The sequence below is a fragment of the Carassius auratus genome, chromosome 50 (genome assembly GCF_003368295.1).
Source record: "Carassius auratus strain Wakin chromosome 50, ASM336829v1, whole genome shotgun sequence".
Classification (NCBI taxonomy): Eukaryota; Metazoa; Chordata; class Actinopteri; order Cypriniformes; family Cyprinidae; genus Carassius; species Carassius auratus.
Window position 1 is genome coordinate 2,159,376 of NC_039292.1, and position 15,137 is coordinate 2,174,512.

A 15,137-nucleotide genomic window follows, 5' to 3' on the forward strand; every position below is an offset into this window, starting at 1 on the left:
AATGATTATATTATACTAATTATATTATTTTAAGTTGTTTATTTTTCATTATACATTCATACATTTTATTTAGTATGAATTATATTTAAAATAATTATACAATTAATTTAATATTTAATGTTTTATTTTCTGTTAATTTAAATATATATTTAAATTTTATTTATATATATATATATATATTATATATATATATATATATATGTATGTATACATATGTATGTGTTTATATATATATATATATATATATATATATATATACATGTATGTATGTATATATATGTATGTATATATATATATATATATATATATATATATATATATATATATATATATATGTATATATATATATATATGTATATATATATATATATGTATATATATATATATATATATATATGTATATATATATATATATATATATATGTATATATATATATATATATGTATGTATATATATATATGTATATGTGTGTGTGTGTGTGTGTTATTCTAATTTTGTTTTTATATAAATATACATTTAAAATGTATTAAGTGTGAATAATGGTTAAAAAATGTTTTTATTATTATTCAGTTTAAGTGCTGTTCAGGTACAACAACACTTTTGACAGGTCTTCAGTTTGTTGTGATTGATAACAAATTGTAAAAATAAATAAAGATTTCACTGATAAAAATACATTTCTAGCCCATTAAAAAAAAAAAATATATTTATAATAAAAACAGCAATGATTGTATAACTTCTACTTCTCCAAGCATATAAAACACAAATACAAGCATCGCTTCACTGTAAAGGATTTTATTCGTAAGATCTTGAGTTCTACAAATATAGATTTTCCCCTTACAAAATCAAATTATTTACAAACTCATTGTCCACCACAAAAAACAACAACTTTAAAACGTAGTTAATTTCACACACAGACTACAAGATGGATAACAGAGCGTGACATTTGTTGTTATTTTCCCACAAACATTACGTTTATAATCATTGACTCATCCTCATGCCGTTTCAAACTAAATGAGTGATTTTGCGCAGAATGTCCAGGCTGCTCTTTTCCATTCAGTGAAAGTGAATGAGGACGGATGCTGAGGATCGATACAGTCTCAGAAATTTCGGTCACGAGTCTCAAATGTCACACTTTGGCTCATGAATAATCATTTTTATTGTGTTTTATTGGAGCCGTTCATGACAAAATTCAACTTTTCGTGCATGGAAACATTCTGGGTTAGAGAAGGACATGAGGGCTCATATCTCAATTCTTGTAACTTTACATTAGCCTAGATGTGTGCACTTTTTAGGCACGATTTGTTTAGTTTTTGAATATACTTGATACTGTTAAAAGGCACATCATTAAAACAAAAAAATACGAGTTCACATATCACACCTAAACACGCGTGGAAAACGTAGTTAGAACTAGCTAATAAATTAGTTAAAAATGCCTATCCATATACAGATATGATTCACGAACTCCCAAACTGACTCAAATGAGTCGCGATCCCGCTCCGAACTCCCGAACTGACTGAAATGATTCTCGATCCCGCTCCGAACTCCCGAAATGACTCAAATGATTCGCGATCCCGCTCCGAACTCCCGAACTGACTCAAATGATTCGCGATCCCACTAAGAACTGCCGAACTGACTCAAATGATTATATTATACTAATTATATTATTTTAAGTTGTTTATATTTCATTATACATTCATACATTTTTATTTAGTATGAATTATATTTAAAATAATTATACAATTAATTTAATATTTAATGTTTTATTTTCTGTTAATTTAAATATATATTTAAATTTTATTTATATATATATATATATATATGTATATATATACATATATATATATATGTATATGTATATATGTGTGTGTGTGTGTTATTCTAATTTTGTTTTTATATAAATATACATTTAAAATGTATTAAGTGTGAATAATGGTTGAAAAATGTTTTTTATTATTATTCAGTTTAAGTGTTGTTCAAAAAAATACGAGTTCACATATCACACCTAAACACGCGTGGAAAACGTAGTTAGAACTAGCTAATAAATTAGTTAAAAATGCCTATCCATATACAGATATGATTCACGAACTCCCAAACTGACTCAAATGATTCGCGAACTTGCTCCGAACTCCCGAACTGACTCAAATGATTCGCGAACCCGCTACGAACTCCCGAAATGACTCAAATGATTCGCGATCCCGCTACGAACTCCAGAAATGACTCAAATGATTCGCAATCCCACAACGAACTCCCGAAATGACTCAAATGATTCGCCATCCCGCTCCGAACTCCCGAACTGACTGAAATGATTCTCGATCCCGCTACGAACTACCGAAATGACTCAAATGATTCGCCATCCCGCTCCGAACTCCCGAACTGACTGAAATGATTCTCGATCCCGCTACGAACTCCCGAAATGACTCAAATGAGTCGCGATCCCGCTCTGAACTCCCGAACTGACTGAAATGATTCTCGATCCCGCTCCGAACTCCCGAAATGACTCAAATGATTCGCGATCCCGCTCCGAACTCCCGAACTGACTCAAATGATTCGCGATCCCGCTAAGAACTGCCGAACTGACTCAAATGATTATATTATACTAATTATATTATTTTAAGTTGTTTATATTTCATTATACATTCATACATTTTTATTTAGTATGAATTATATTTAAAATAATTATACAATTAATTTAATATTTAATGTTTTATTTTCTGTTAATTTAAATATATATTTAAATTTTATTTATATATATATATATATGTATGTATATATATATGTATATGTATATATGTGTGTGTGTGTGTTATTCTAATTTTGTTTTTATATAAATATACATTTAAAATGTATTAAGTGTGAATAATGGTTAAAAAATGTTTTTTATTATTATTCAGTTTAAGTGTTGTTCAGGTACCACAACACTTTTGACAGGTCTTCAGTTTGTTGTGATTGATAACAAATTGTAAAAATAAATAAAGATTTCACTGATAAAAATAAATTTCTAGCCCATTAAAAAAAAAAATATATATTTATAATAAAAACAGCAATGATTGTATAACTTCTACTTCTCCAAGCATATAAAACACAAATACAAGCATCGCTTCACTGTAAAGGATTTTATTCGTAAGATCTTGAGTTCTACAAATATAGATTTTCCCCTTACAAAATCAAATTATTTACAAACTCATTGTCCACCACAAAAAACAACAACTTTAAAACGTAGTTAATTTCACACACAGACTACAAGATGGATAACAGAGCGTGACATTTGTTGTTATTTTCCCACAAACATTACGTTTATAATCATTGACTCATCCTCATGCCGTTTCAAACTAAATGAGTGATTTTGCGCAGAATGTCCAGGCTGCTCTTTTCCATTCAGTGAAAGTGAATGAGGACGGATGCTGAGGATCGATACAGTCTCAGAAATTTCGGTCACGAGTCTCAAATGTCACACTTTGGCTAATGAATAATCATTTTTATTGTGTTTTTTTGGAGCCGTTCATGACAAAATTCAACTTTTCGTGCATGGAAACATTCTGGGTTAGAGAAGGACATGAGGGCTCATATCTCAATTCTTGAGTCAGGTTTAGTTTCTTTTGTGGCTTGATGCAACATTTTGCTCATACACCAGGAAGTTGAACAGGAAGTGGCTGTGTTTTGAGGAATGCTGTTCTTCAACAAGCTGAAGTCAGAAGAACAGAGAGACTCGGAGACAGTTGTCAGGGTTTGATCAGCCGTCTGTCAGTCGTCCGGCTCGGTCACGCACTGCTCCACCATCTCACGCAGGTTTGGGTTCTCCATCGCGGCCGCCACGCGCTCTTTATCATTGATCTGTTTGTTAACTGAGAGAAGACACAGTACAGTCTTTAGACACACTGATACATGATCTCAGAGCTGAAGATATCTGAAGATTAGATCCTCAAACACAGATCAACAACTACACAAGGCATCACGTCTGAGTAAAAGAGCTTGGGCTCAAAATTCAGTGAAATTATTGTTTCTTTAACTTGAATGCCTATTTAATTAAATTTTTAAAATGTTAGTTTTCTGATGTTTTAATGACTTATAAAGTGATAAGAAGCATGTAACTGTGTGAATATTATGTGCAGTTATTTCAGCGTTGCATGAGTGTGTCGCTCGAACACATTTAGATGCTTCACTCCAGCAGCAGAAAGAGCTGTATGAACACTCACTGTCCTCCTCGGTCGAGTGCGTTCCCTCCGTGATGTAAATCTCCAGCTGGAAGGAATAAAGACACAGAACGTCAGAGAGAAACAGAAAGTGTGAGCTCAACATCCACACGTCCAGCAATTCAATGATGAGGACGTACCTTGTGCTTGAACGGCAGGCAGCGCTGAAGCTTGACCTGCAAACACAGACCTGCAGGAAGAGGACACAACAGACTTCATCAGCGATCATCACAATATCTGAAGAAACCAGCAGTGCATCTGGAGTCCAGCTCTGAGTGCAATACGGCCAGAACTCATCAAAGCTGACACTTTTGTGGTGTTTAGAGACAAATGCATCACTAAAAACATACTAAAAAATAAGATAGACATGGTTCTTGCAACATTGTGAAAAAAAAATTAGAATAAAAAAAAAAAATTAGAATAAAATAAGTTGAAGCTGAAGGATTACAATAAATAAAACTAAAACTGAAATAGTAATAAATTAAAGCTATATAAAAACACGTCAAAATACTTGAATTTCAACAGAAAATAAAAAAGCTGATTCAAAATATATATTCTATAATACTCCATATTCTATTATTTTATTTAATGTGATACATTACATACTATATATTATTATATATTTTATTAATTATCTTTCTCTATATATATAGATATATATTTAATATATATCTATATATACACATTATGGTTGAATTTGTTGTTCTTCCTTTAATTTATGCAAGACAAAAAAAACATCAATATTATGAAGGTACAGTATTAACATACTGCTTATAAACCGTTTTAATAAATATGGTATATAACTCAAATTTGCACATGTGTAACAGTAGTATTACATATCATGTCATAATATTCTATATTATATAAACAATTAATTTTGGTGGTTTTTGTTGTTCATTAATTTATGCAAGAAAAAATGCACTAAATTGTTCATTAAAATGAATATAATAGGCTTCATTTTTCATAAAAAAATTCAATTTTTATGTAATTTTCTTCCAATGTAATTTCTCTAAGGAAAATCCACCCTCTTATGAATGCTGTTAATAAGTGTAATCATTTATACGTGAGGGCCGTGTGGACGGGTGTTTTCTGCATTGTCTGCTCTGTTATCAGTGTAGTGCAGTGCTGTTCCTCTGCTCTCTCTCTCACACACACACACACACACACACCGATCAGGGTGGCCAGAGAGCAGTGTGGGACGGTTGGAGAGAACCTGATGATGATCAGATACTCGTCGTCTCCGAGCTCCTGCACCTCCACACACTTCTCCGTCACCACGTCCAGCTCCTCCAGAGTGTTGGGCTTCTCCGGGTCACGGATCGTCCGGATCACGTCTGCCAGAACACACACACACACCACACACACATATCAACATCTCAATACACCACATCCCACACTGTTGGACTGTACTGGAAATATACTGAACTGGACCGGAATACACTCAATAAGAATATACATGAAAATACAACATACCATGGGGAAAGAAAACCCTTATTGTGGACGTGTAGTGTGGTATTATCATGGTATTTTTTGGGGAGAAAGTATTAAATGAAGGTGGCGATGATGTGAAACTATTGTAAGACTGTATCAGCGCGTGTGTGTGTGTGTGTGTGTGTGTGTGAAGGTCATCCTGACTCACCGTACACCTCCAGCGCTTTCTCCTCCATCCTCCTGCTTCTCTTGTCAGAGAGTCCCGTTAAACGCCAGGCTCGATTCAGCAGGACGGACACGAGCTCCATGATCCGGTCCGGTCCATCTCTGACGCGCCTCCGGTCACGCGCGCGCGCTTCCGCTCCTGCTCTTCCGCGTTCACGCAGACCAGAGCGATCAACAGACGAGCACCTTCAACCACAGAACGTGGTAAAATGTCTCTGAACCAAATCACTTACTTTTTATTTATTTATTTGTGTGTGTGTGTGTGTATTATATATTAGTGCTGTAAAACGCTTAACCTCGATTAATCTCGTCCCAAAAAAAAGTTTTTGTTTACGTAACATGTGGGTGTAGTGTGTAGGCTATATATTTATGATGTATATATAAACACACACACACACACACACACACTTATATTATTTGTTGTAATATAAGCAATGCAACAACAAAACAAAAGAAAAACGTTTTATATTTACATATTTACTTATTAATTTGTTTCTTTCTTCATTCATTTATTAATTTATGTATTGCAGTTCTCTTATTAATCACATACACACACTGGTAAAGCTGTTCTCCGTGATCAGGTTAAATCATTAGAGAAAAAAAACACATTTTAGTGACTACATTTTTTATTACGTTGCTATTCATTCTGGACATATTTTAAACATATTTAATGATAACAATAATAATAGTGAAACTAGTTTTTCTTTCTTTCCGACTGTGTTGTGCTGTTGGTTGATTTGTTCTCCTGCCGTCTCTGTCATCATGTGATGGTCACGTGATGCTCAGCTGTGCTCGGATTGGATCAGGAAGCAGTGTGCCAACTATTTATTTATTTTTTTAACGAACATCATAACAATTTAGCAATTTTGTTGCATAATCTAGCAACTTTTCAGACTACCCTAGCAACTTTTTATTCTAAAAACACCAATGCAACAAATGTATCATTTCTTTTACATTTATTTGGTAACTTTTAGAAACTTTCTGATAAGTGACTAAAAAGGCACGCATTTTCTATCCAATTAACACAAAGAGGAAAGTAGAGATGCCTAGCAGTACACACAACACTATTATTGAGTTTGTTGCTATTTGCAATTATAAGTAATTTTCCAAGACATTTTCCGTTGTAACCACTGATCTTTATTATAGATCTATATTATATATTATGGATATGTATTATATATTATATATCAGTGGTTGTAACCCGAAAACACGATGCGTTATTTAAAATCCAGATAAAAAAAAAAAAAAAAAAAACAATACAGAAAATTATTTTTTTATAGTAACTCATGTTTCAAAACAAATCAGTCCCTCTATAGCAGCATATTGTCGCGAAAGGTCATACACCGACTTCAAAATACACCCCCCCCCCCACCACCACCACCAAAAATTCACCAAAAAGTGTGACAACTAGCCCCGGTCTGTCTTCTGCAGTGTCATGTCTATCTGCAGCTGGTTTGAGTCTCCATTGGTGAACTGGTCGATGTTCCTCCTGAATAGACCAAACTGAAACAGAATGGCTCCAGAGACACACAGCTGTTGTGTTGATGCTCCATTCCTCTGATGACCACCAGATGGAGACACTCCCTCGTCCCTAGATCTGAGGGGAAAGAGAGTCAGGTTTGCAGAGTCCTAGAGATTATAACGCTGTATTTCACAGCTTTTCCATGAAGTGAGTCGATGAGCTGCAGGACGCACATCTGCTCGACGCACTGCGTGACAACCGCGTCACAAGATACGCATCTGACGCGTTTCTGACACGATGTTTGTTAAAACGGTTGCAGGGGAAAACATTCGAGTCAAGTCACACACAGATTGTTCCTAAGCAGCTTTGACATGAATAAACAGGAAAATAACTGTGTTAGTGTGGTGTAAAATTTTATGTAACCCTAGCAACCACCTATAACAACCTAGCACCCTAGCAACCATGTAAACCCGAGGAATACCATAGCAGCTGATATGAACACCGCTAGCAACCAATACCCTAGCAACCCCCATAAAATACTTAGCAATGCCCTAGCAACTACCCATAACACCCTAGCAACCACAATGAACCCTGTAGCAACACCTTAGCAACTGAACATGTTCTTAATTGTTGTTGTTGCTTTTAATAGTTTTTCTGGATACTGGGAGACGTTCACATCGTGTGGTTTGATCGCAGTGTGAAGATTTGTGTCTTGTGCTCTTGTCTGAACACACACACACACACTGACACACGCAATTACACTCACACACAGTCACACACACACACCGTGTGTTATAGATGCTGCTGTTCTAACATTGATTGAGTCAAACGGAGCGCTGCTCTATTGATTGGATAAAAGTAATAACTGACAGGCGATACTCTGTGTTTAATGTCCTCATGCTGACCCCGTGCTCCGCAGCCCACCTCCTCAGCCAGGGGTCAAAGGTTACAACAGATATTGATAAACAACCGCAGATACCCCCGGGGCAATTAGTCCGGGTCAGAGGGGTGTGGAGCGCCGGTTCTCCATCTGTTAGCGTCGATCCCATGCCCTGCTGATCTGATCTGAGCTCAGATATACCTTCATATCTTACTGAGCATTCATTATGTAATTATGTGTGTGTGCGTGCATGTGTGTGTGTGTGTGTGTGTGTGTTAATCTTTGTGTATACAAACATATATACCTAAAATGACTAATTATATTTGTTATAAATAATGTTAAGTATTGAATTGATTTGTGTTCCTGCGGCTCAGTGGTGGAGCATTGCGTCAGCAGCACAGAAGGTTGTGGGTTTGATTCCCAGGGAACACATGTTTGGTAAGACAGGAGGATGAAGAGTTTCTCCTGTAAAGACTGATTTAGTTTTAATGACTGCATCACTGAGATTTACTCCAGATGAATGAATTCAAGAAGAGAGCTTCCTGTTATAGAGTTGAACAGATGTAGTCAGATAAGCGGGTTATAGAGGTGATGTACAGTGATGTAAAGTAAGGTAAAATACTCTATACTGCTGGAGAATGAGGTTTATTGGTGTATAGTACTATATAATGTGGTACAGCTATTTACACCAAAACACAGCTGAGTTTTTTTTATAATAATTATTTTTAGTTTTTAATCCAATTTATTGTTCTTATTATTTATTTATTTTAAAATTATTATTTATTTTATTTATACATTTTTGCAGAATATTATTTTTTATTATTATTCATGCAACAGTTAATAGAAAACAAATTTTTTAATTCAGATATTTTTAGATGAGCTTTTCCAAGCTGTTCCAATGTTATTTATTTGTTTTTATATTATTGATTGATTTTTGCAGCATTTATTTTTAATTCAGGCAACATACAAGCATTTTTTTGATGGACTGTTCAAACTACTAAATGTTCATATATTTATTTTATTTAGTGATTTATTAACTGCAGTGGTTGATATCTTTATGTTCATGAAATAAACAATAGAAAAAAATATATATTTTAGATTTACTTTAGATAGACTGTTCAAACTGCAAGTTATATATATTTTTTTTATTTATTTTGCAGCGGATCTTTTTATTATTATTATTATTCATGCAACGTACAAGTGAAGAAAAAATTCAATTTGATTTATTTTAGGTGGACTTTTAATTTGAAGTTTTATTGTTTAATTTCATTTAATTGTGTCATGTATTTATTTTTTAAATTTTCTTATTTAAATGCAACATGCAGTAAATTAATTTTTTTCAAATCAGTTTTTATTTTTACTCTTCAACTACAAGCCCCTAAACAGATTTGAGCTGGATTGGCCGAGGACTCTGGTTTTCTCTCAGCTTGAGTCTCAGTCAGGGCTGAAGCGAGGTGAGCTCATTTAACTGCTTCATTCTGAGAGTTTTCCTCCAGAGAAACCTCTCTTCACTGTCTGAGAAGCTTGTTCTGAAGTGTGTGAGCAGATTTCTCTCTTCATCTGTGATCAGCTGAAGAGCTTTAGCTGCGTGATTCACCAGAGCAGATGGGTTTCCATCAGTTTATTAGCACAGAAAAGACTTCTGTGACTAATTATGTCCTGTTGTGTGGCTCGTTACACCTGTCTCTCTCTGATCACTGGCTGTTAACAGAGCAGAGAGCAATGATAAATCTAAAAATGTTCTATTTACAGTACTGTTAGTTTTATACTCAGAATTGTGCATTAGAGATGTAGTGTGTTCTGAAGAAACATGGCTGATCTTAATGAGTCTTAAGAGGCATGTTGTGGAATAAAACACGTGTATTATAATATATATATATATATATATATAATATATATATATATATATATTATTTTTTTGATTTCATGTTGATTTTAAAGATGCATGTTGTAGTTTTTTTTCCTAAATTTTTTTCTCCTCCAGAATTATTAATATATTATTATAGTTTTTATTGATATATCTGTTCAGCTGTTTTTTGTTGTTGTTGTTTTTGTTTGTTTTGTTTTGTTTTTTGCAATATTTCAATTTTCACCTATTTTTGGAATTCCTTTGGATCAGTTTTGGATCATTTCCAAGGCAACATTTCTCATTTTCATTTAAGATAATTTTTCATCTAACATGTATATTTTATACTTTTTTTAAATAACAAACATTATTTTTTATAGTTTTAGTTAATAACAGCACTGGTTTAATCTGATGTCTGCACAAGATTCATATTAGTAGCAATAAATGCGTACTTTTCCTGTTCGTTTTGATAAATAGCACAAAACATCTTGATTGTTTAATTTTATTTCACTTAATTGTTTTTATTTTTCATCCATTTCACAAACCTCTTTCCTCATAAAGGGTTATGGAATTAATTTACTTTGTTATTTTCATCCATCAATCCATTTTCCAAACCGCTTTCCATATTTTATTTTATTTTATTTTATTTTTGGGTGAATATTTTATTTTATTTTATTTTTGGGTGAATATTTTATTTTATTTTATTTTATTTTATTTTTGGACTTGTACATAACTGTATATTGTAACAGATGTAATGGCTCCTATTTTCAAGCATAATACACTGATTTCTAGTATTGTAACATCATACTGTCTGCAGAATCATGAATGTACTTTTTTGAGGAAATCGAGTGTAATATGTTTTATTTATATCAGACAGAGATCAGTTATGGTCAATATTAATACACTTTGTCTGAATTACACCAGGAGAGACTGGAAGCTGTTTTTATATTTTCACTGGCAGGAGATTGAGATCTCTACACTTTTAGCATCATTTCATTTGTCCATCCCTCTTTAAACAGATACTGTATTGACATTTCAAAGACCAGATGAAACCAGCCTAAAGGTCCGATCAGACCATGAGTGTTTAACGATTAATCAAACATTCATCCACCTACAGACAAAAGGTTGTTTTTCCACAATGAGATTTTTTCCCTAACAAAGATCAACAAGTCATTTAAAGAAATAGTTCAATTAAAAAAAATAAACATTTTCTGAACACAGGTGAGTTTGTTTCTTCATCAGAATTGGAGAAATGTAATATTGCATCACTTGCTCACCAATGGATGTGAATGGGTGCCGTCAGAATGAGAGTCCAAACAGCTGATAAAAACATCCCAATAATCCACAGCACTCCAGCGTATCATTTAATTAATTATGGTGGATTGGTTTCATCGTTTGTTTTCTCCAGATGTTCACTGATGGACTGTAGTTCTGTGGATTACTGTAAAATAAATACACATTAATCTCGTGCATTTTAATTTAACTCAATATTGCCTGTTCCTCAGCTAGCCTTTTTTTTTTACCATAAATTCAGTTGTTTTCACAGTTAACAGATTTATGCTGATTGGAAACAATTTGAATGATGCATTTTGAAAATATGATTACTTAAAACCAAGATTTGACTGACAAATATTCATCACATTAAGTTTATTAGTTTGTTAAAACTGTGTGATCTAAACGGCATTATTCATTTCAGCTTTCTTGAGCAATTAGTTGTGCATTTGGTGTGAAATGCTTGTCTGAGATGGTTTAACCTGATTTAACTATAGTCTCCCAAGTTGTATTCAGATGGTTTTTGTCCAAAAAGACACTGAAACCATCCGCCTGGATAAGTGGATTTCAGCACAGTGGCAAGATAAGACTTGCACACGGGTTTAAGGGATAAAACTGGTAGCAATTGAGCAAACAAATGCAATATAAGTCAGTGGTTACCGTCAACTGTTTGGTTCTTTAAAAATCTTCTTCTGTGTTCAGCAGAAGAAAGAAACTCATACAGGACTGAATCAAGTGGAGGGTGAGTAAATGATGTGTGTGTGTGTGTGTGTTTATCAGTCTCTCATCTACCTCATTCTCTGGCCTACTTCTCCTCTCTTTCACCCTGATGATGTTTATTCCAGTGTTAAACAGTCCCTGCCTACACACTCTGCTCAGCGTTACAGCATCTGCTAAGCATCCGAAATGCAACTGTGTGTGTGTGTGTGTGTGTGTGTGTTTGCCGGGTGTCATTACACACTGTAATTACACCAGCATCTGTTCACTCACTGCCGGCCGTGGGCTCTTGGGAAGATGTGAGAGTGTGAGATCAGATGTCAGATCCAGGACCAGTTTAACATTTCACTCGTAACTCTGAGCGTCTTCCTCTGATTCCGGCTGAACTCCAACTGGTTCCAGATCAGTCGACCTCTGGATCCTCAACAGCGGTTTAATGATTATGCATGTGCATTTCTGACACAGTATTGCCCATTACTTTGTTTTTTGCCAATAAAAGGAGTTCTGAATGAAGCCACAGCAGAATGATCTACTTCTGTGTTGTTTCTCATGGAATTCACACATAGGAGGATTTAGAGCATCAGTTCAGATTCACGGGTCACACATTAGTATTCGTCGTTAGTTCCAGCGATTGTGAGGAGCAGAACTGATCAGATAATGAGCAGCTTTCAGAGACATCAGCTAAAAGCCATGAACGTGCTCACCTCTGCTCACCTGAAAATATGTCTCCCGAACCACTGACAGGTGTCTCAGACAGCACAAAACCCTTTACAAAATAAATTCTACAAAGAGGAAATAGTTTATTCATGAGGCCATGCAATATTTTGACTTTCCTTTTCTCTGTGCTGCCAAACTCTGGAAATGCTGACCACCAATACTGCTCCCCTCAGGCTGTTGTTTGGCGTTTTGATGTGAAGGGTGTATTTTTCTGTCTGCTCCAGTCTGCTGATGTATAGTCCTCTATTTTTTATTACTTTCTGTTTCTGTTTTGTAAGCAGGTTTTCTCCAGCCATTGGAAGTGAAGCAGTATCACTGTCAAACCAGCGTTGACCCCCTGCGATCATTAAAATCAAGAGCAACACCCTAGCAACCACTTTGTTGCTACAACATAGCAATTCCATAGCAACTACCTAAATGGCTAAACAACCACATATATATGTCCTACAATCCATCGACAGCACCTTAGCAACTGCATAACAATAACCCAAAACAACTTAGCAATTGCATAGCATGCTATAAGAACCACTTAAATACCTAAAACAGGTGGTATCCTCACAATTATATTCCTTCTTAGAGAAAAATGGTATAAATGAGGATTTCCAGTCAGGATTTACACCGTATCATAGTACTGAGACTGCTCTCCTTAGAGTTACAAATGATCTGCTCTTATCATCTGATCGTGGGTGTATCTCTCTATTAGTTTTATTGGATCTTAGTGCTGCGTTTGACACAATTGACCACAGCATTCTTTTGCATAGACTTGAACACTTTGTTGGCATTAATGGAAGTGCATTAGCATGGTTTAAATCGTACTTAAATGACCGCTATCAATTCGTAGCAGTGAATGAAGATGTATCATATCGATCACAAGTGCAGTATGGAGTACCTCAAGGCTCAGTACTAGGGCCGCTACTCTTCATGCTTTATATGTTACCCTTGGAAGATATCATCAGGAAACATGGTGTTAGCTTTCACTGTTATGCTGATGATACTCAGCTCTATGTTTCTTCGCGGCCCGGTGAAACACACCAATTTGAGAAACTAATGGAATGCATAGTCGATATAAAAATTGGATGAGGAGTAATTTCTTACTGCTAAATTCAGAAAAAACAGAGGTGTTAATCATAGGGCCTAAAAACTCTACTTGTAATAACCTAGAACACTATCTAAGACTTGATGGTTGCTCTGTCAATTCTTCGTCATCAGTTAGGAACCTAGGTGTGCTACTTGATCGCAATCTTTCCTTAGAAAGCCACGTTTCTAGCATTTGTAAAACTGCATTTTTCCATCTAAAAATATATATCTAAATTATGGCCTATGCTCTCAATGTCAAATGCAGAAATGTTAATCCATGCATTTATGTCTTCAAGGTTAGACTATTGTAATGCTTTATTGGGTGGTTGTTCTGCACGCTTAGTAAACAAACTACAGCTAGTCCAAAATGCAGCAGCAAGAGTTCTTACTAGAACCAGGAAGTATGACCATATTAGCCCGGTCCTGTCCACACTGCACTGGCTCCCTATCAAACATCGTATAGATTTTAAAATATTGCTTATTACTTATAAAGCCCTGTATGGTTTAGCACCTCTGTATTTGAATGAGCTCTTATTACTTTATAGTTCTTCTATGAGAAATGATTGCCGGGGTTTTTATATCTGTGTAACACTGACGAACAGTCAGCCGTTCGTTCGCTGCTGTAAAAAGCATCATCTTTGTGTCAGTGTAAAGAGCCCATAGGTCCAGCTGTCATTACCTTCCAGATCCTCTACAGATGGACTCTTTCTCAGAGGGTCAGCAGTTTTCACTAGTGCTGTGAATGTAATGCACTCAATGTGAGCATTTGCCCACAAAATTAAACCCCTTTGGAGACAGCTTATGGTGGAGAAATGAACATTCAATTCATGGGCAACAGCTCTGGTGGACATTCCTGCAGTCAGCATGACACCTGCACACTCGCTCAAAACTTACGACATCTGTGGCATTGTGCTGTGTGATAAAACTGCACATTTTAGAGTGGTCTTTTATTGTGGCCAGCCTAAGGCACACCTGTGTTATGATAACGCTGTATAATCAGCATCTTGATATGCCACACATGTGAGGTGGATGGATTATCTAGGCAAAGTAGAATTGCTCACGAACACCGATTTAGACAGATGTGTGAACAATATTTGAGAGGAATAAACCTTTTTTGTACATAGAAAAAGTCTTAGATCTTTGAGTTCAGCCAATAAAATAAAGGGGGGGGGAGTGTTGCGTTTATATTTTTGTTCAGTGTGTATTAAGTATAAAGTAATTTTGTAATCAATATCAATTTATTTACTCCTGGTAATCTAAATGTTTTATCAAACCTGCCTAGATCAACAAAATCTACTCTAATTAGACACATTCTGTTC

General features: G+C 34.9%; 2 protein-coding genes across 9 annotated transcripts in view; one reads left to right on the top strand and one right to left on the bottom strand.

The window, feature by feature from the left end:
* LOC113066589 (neogenin-like) overlaps positions 1 to 15,137 on the top strand; it is a 1,074,835-nt gene that overhangs the window by 845,735 nt on the left and 213,963 nt on the right. The window lies entirely within an intron of this gene.
* Positions 3,100 to 5,980, bottom strand: LOC113066615 (MIP18 family protein FAM96A-like). The gene is made up of 5 exons (XM_026238552.1): positions 5,831 to 5,980; positions 5,361 to 5,525; positions 4,332 to 4,381; positions 4,195 to 4,240; positions 3,100 to 3,843 (listed from the first exon to the last, which is right to left on the bottom strand). The coding sequence occupies exons 1-5, from the start codon at positions 5,928 to 5,930 to the stop codon at positions 3,743 to 3,745; spliced, it is 462 nt and encodes a 153-aa protein (XP_026094337.1). The 5' UTR covers positions 5,931 to 5,980; the 3' UTR covers positions 3,100 to 3,742.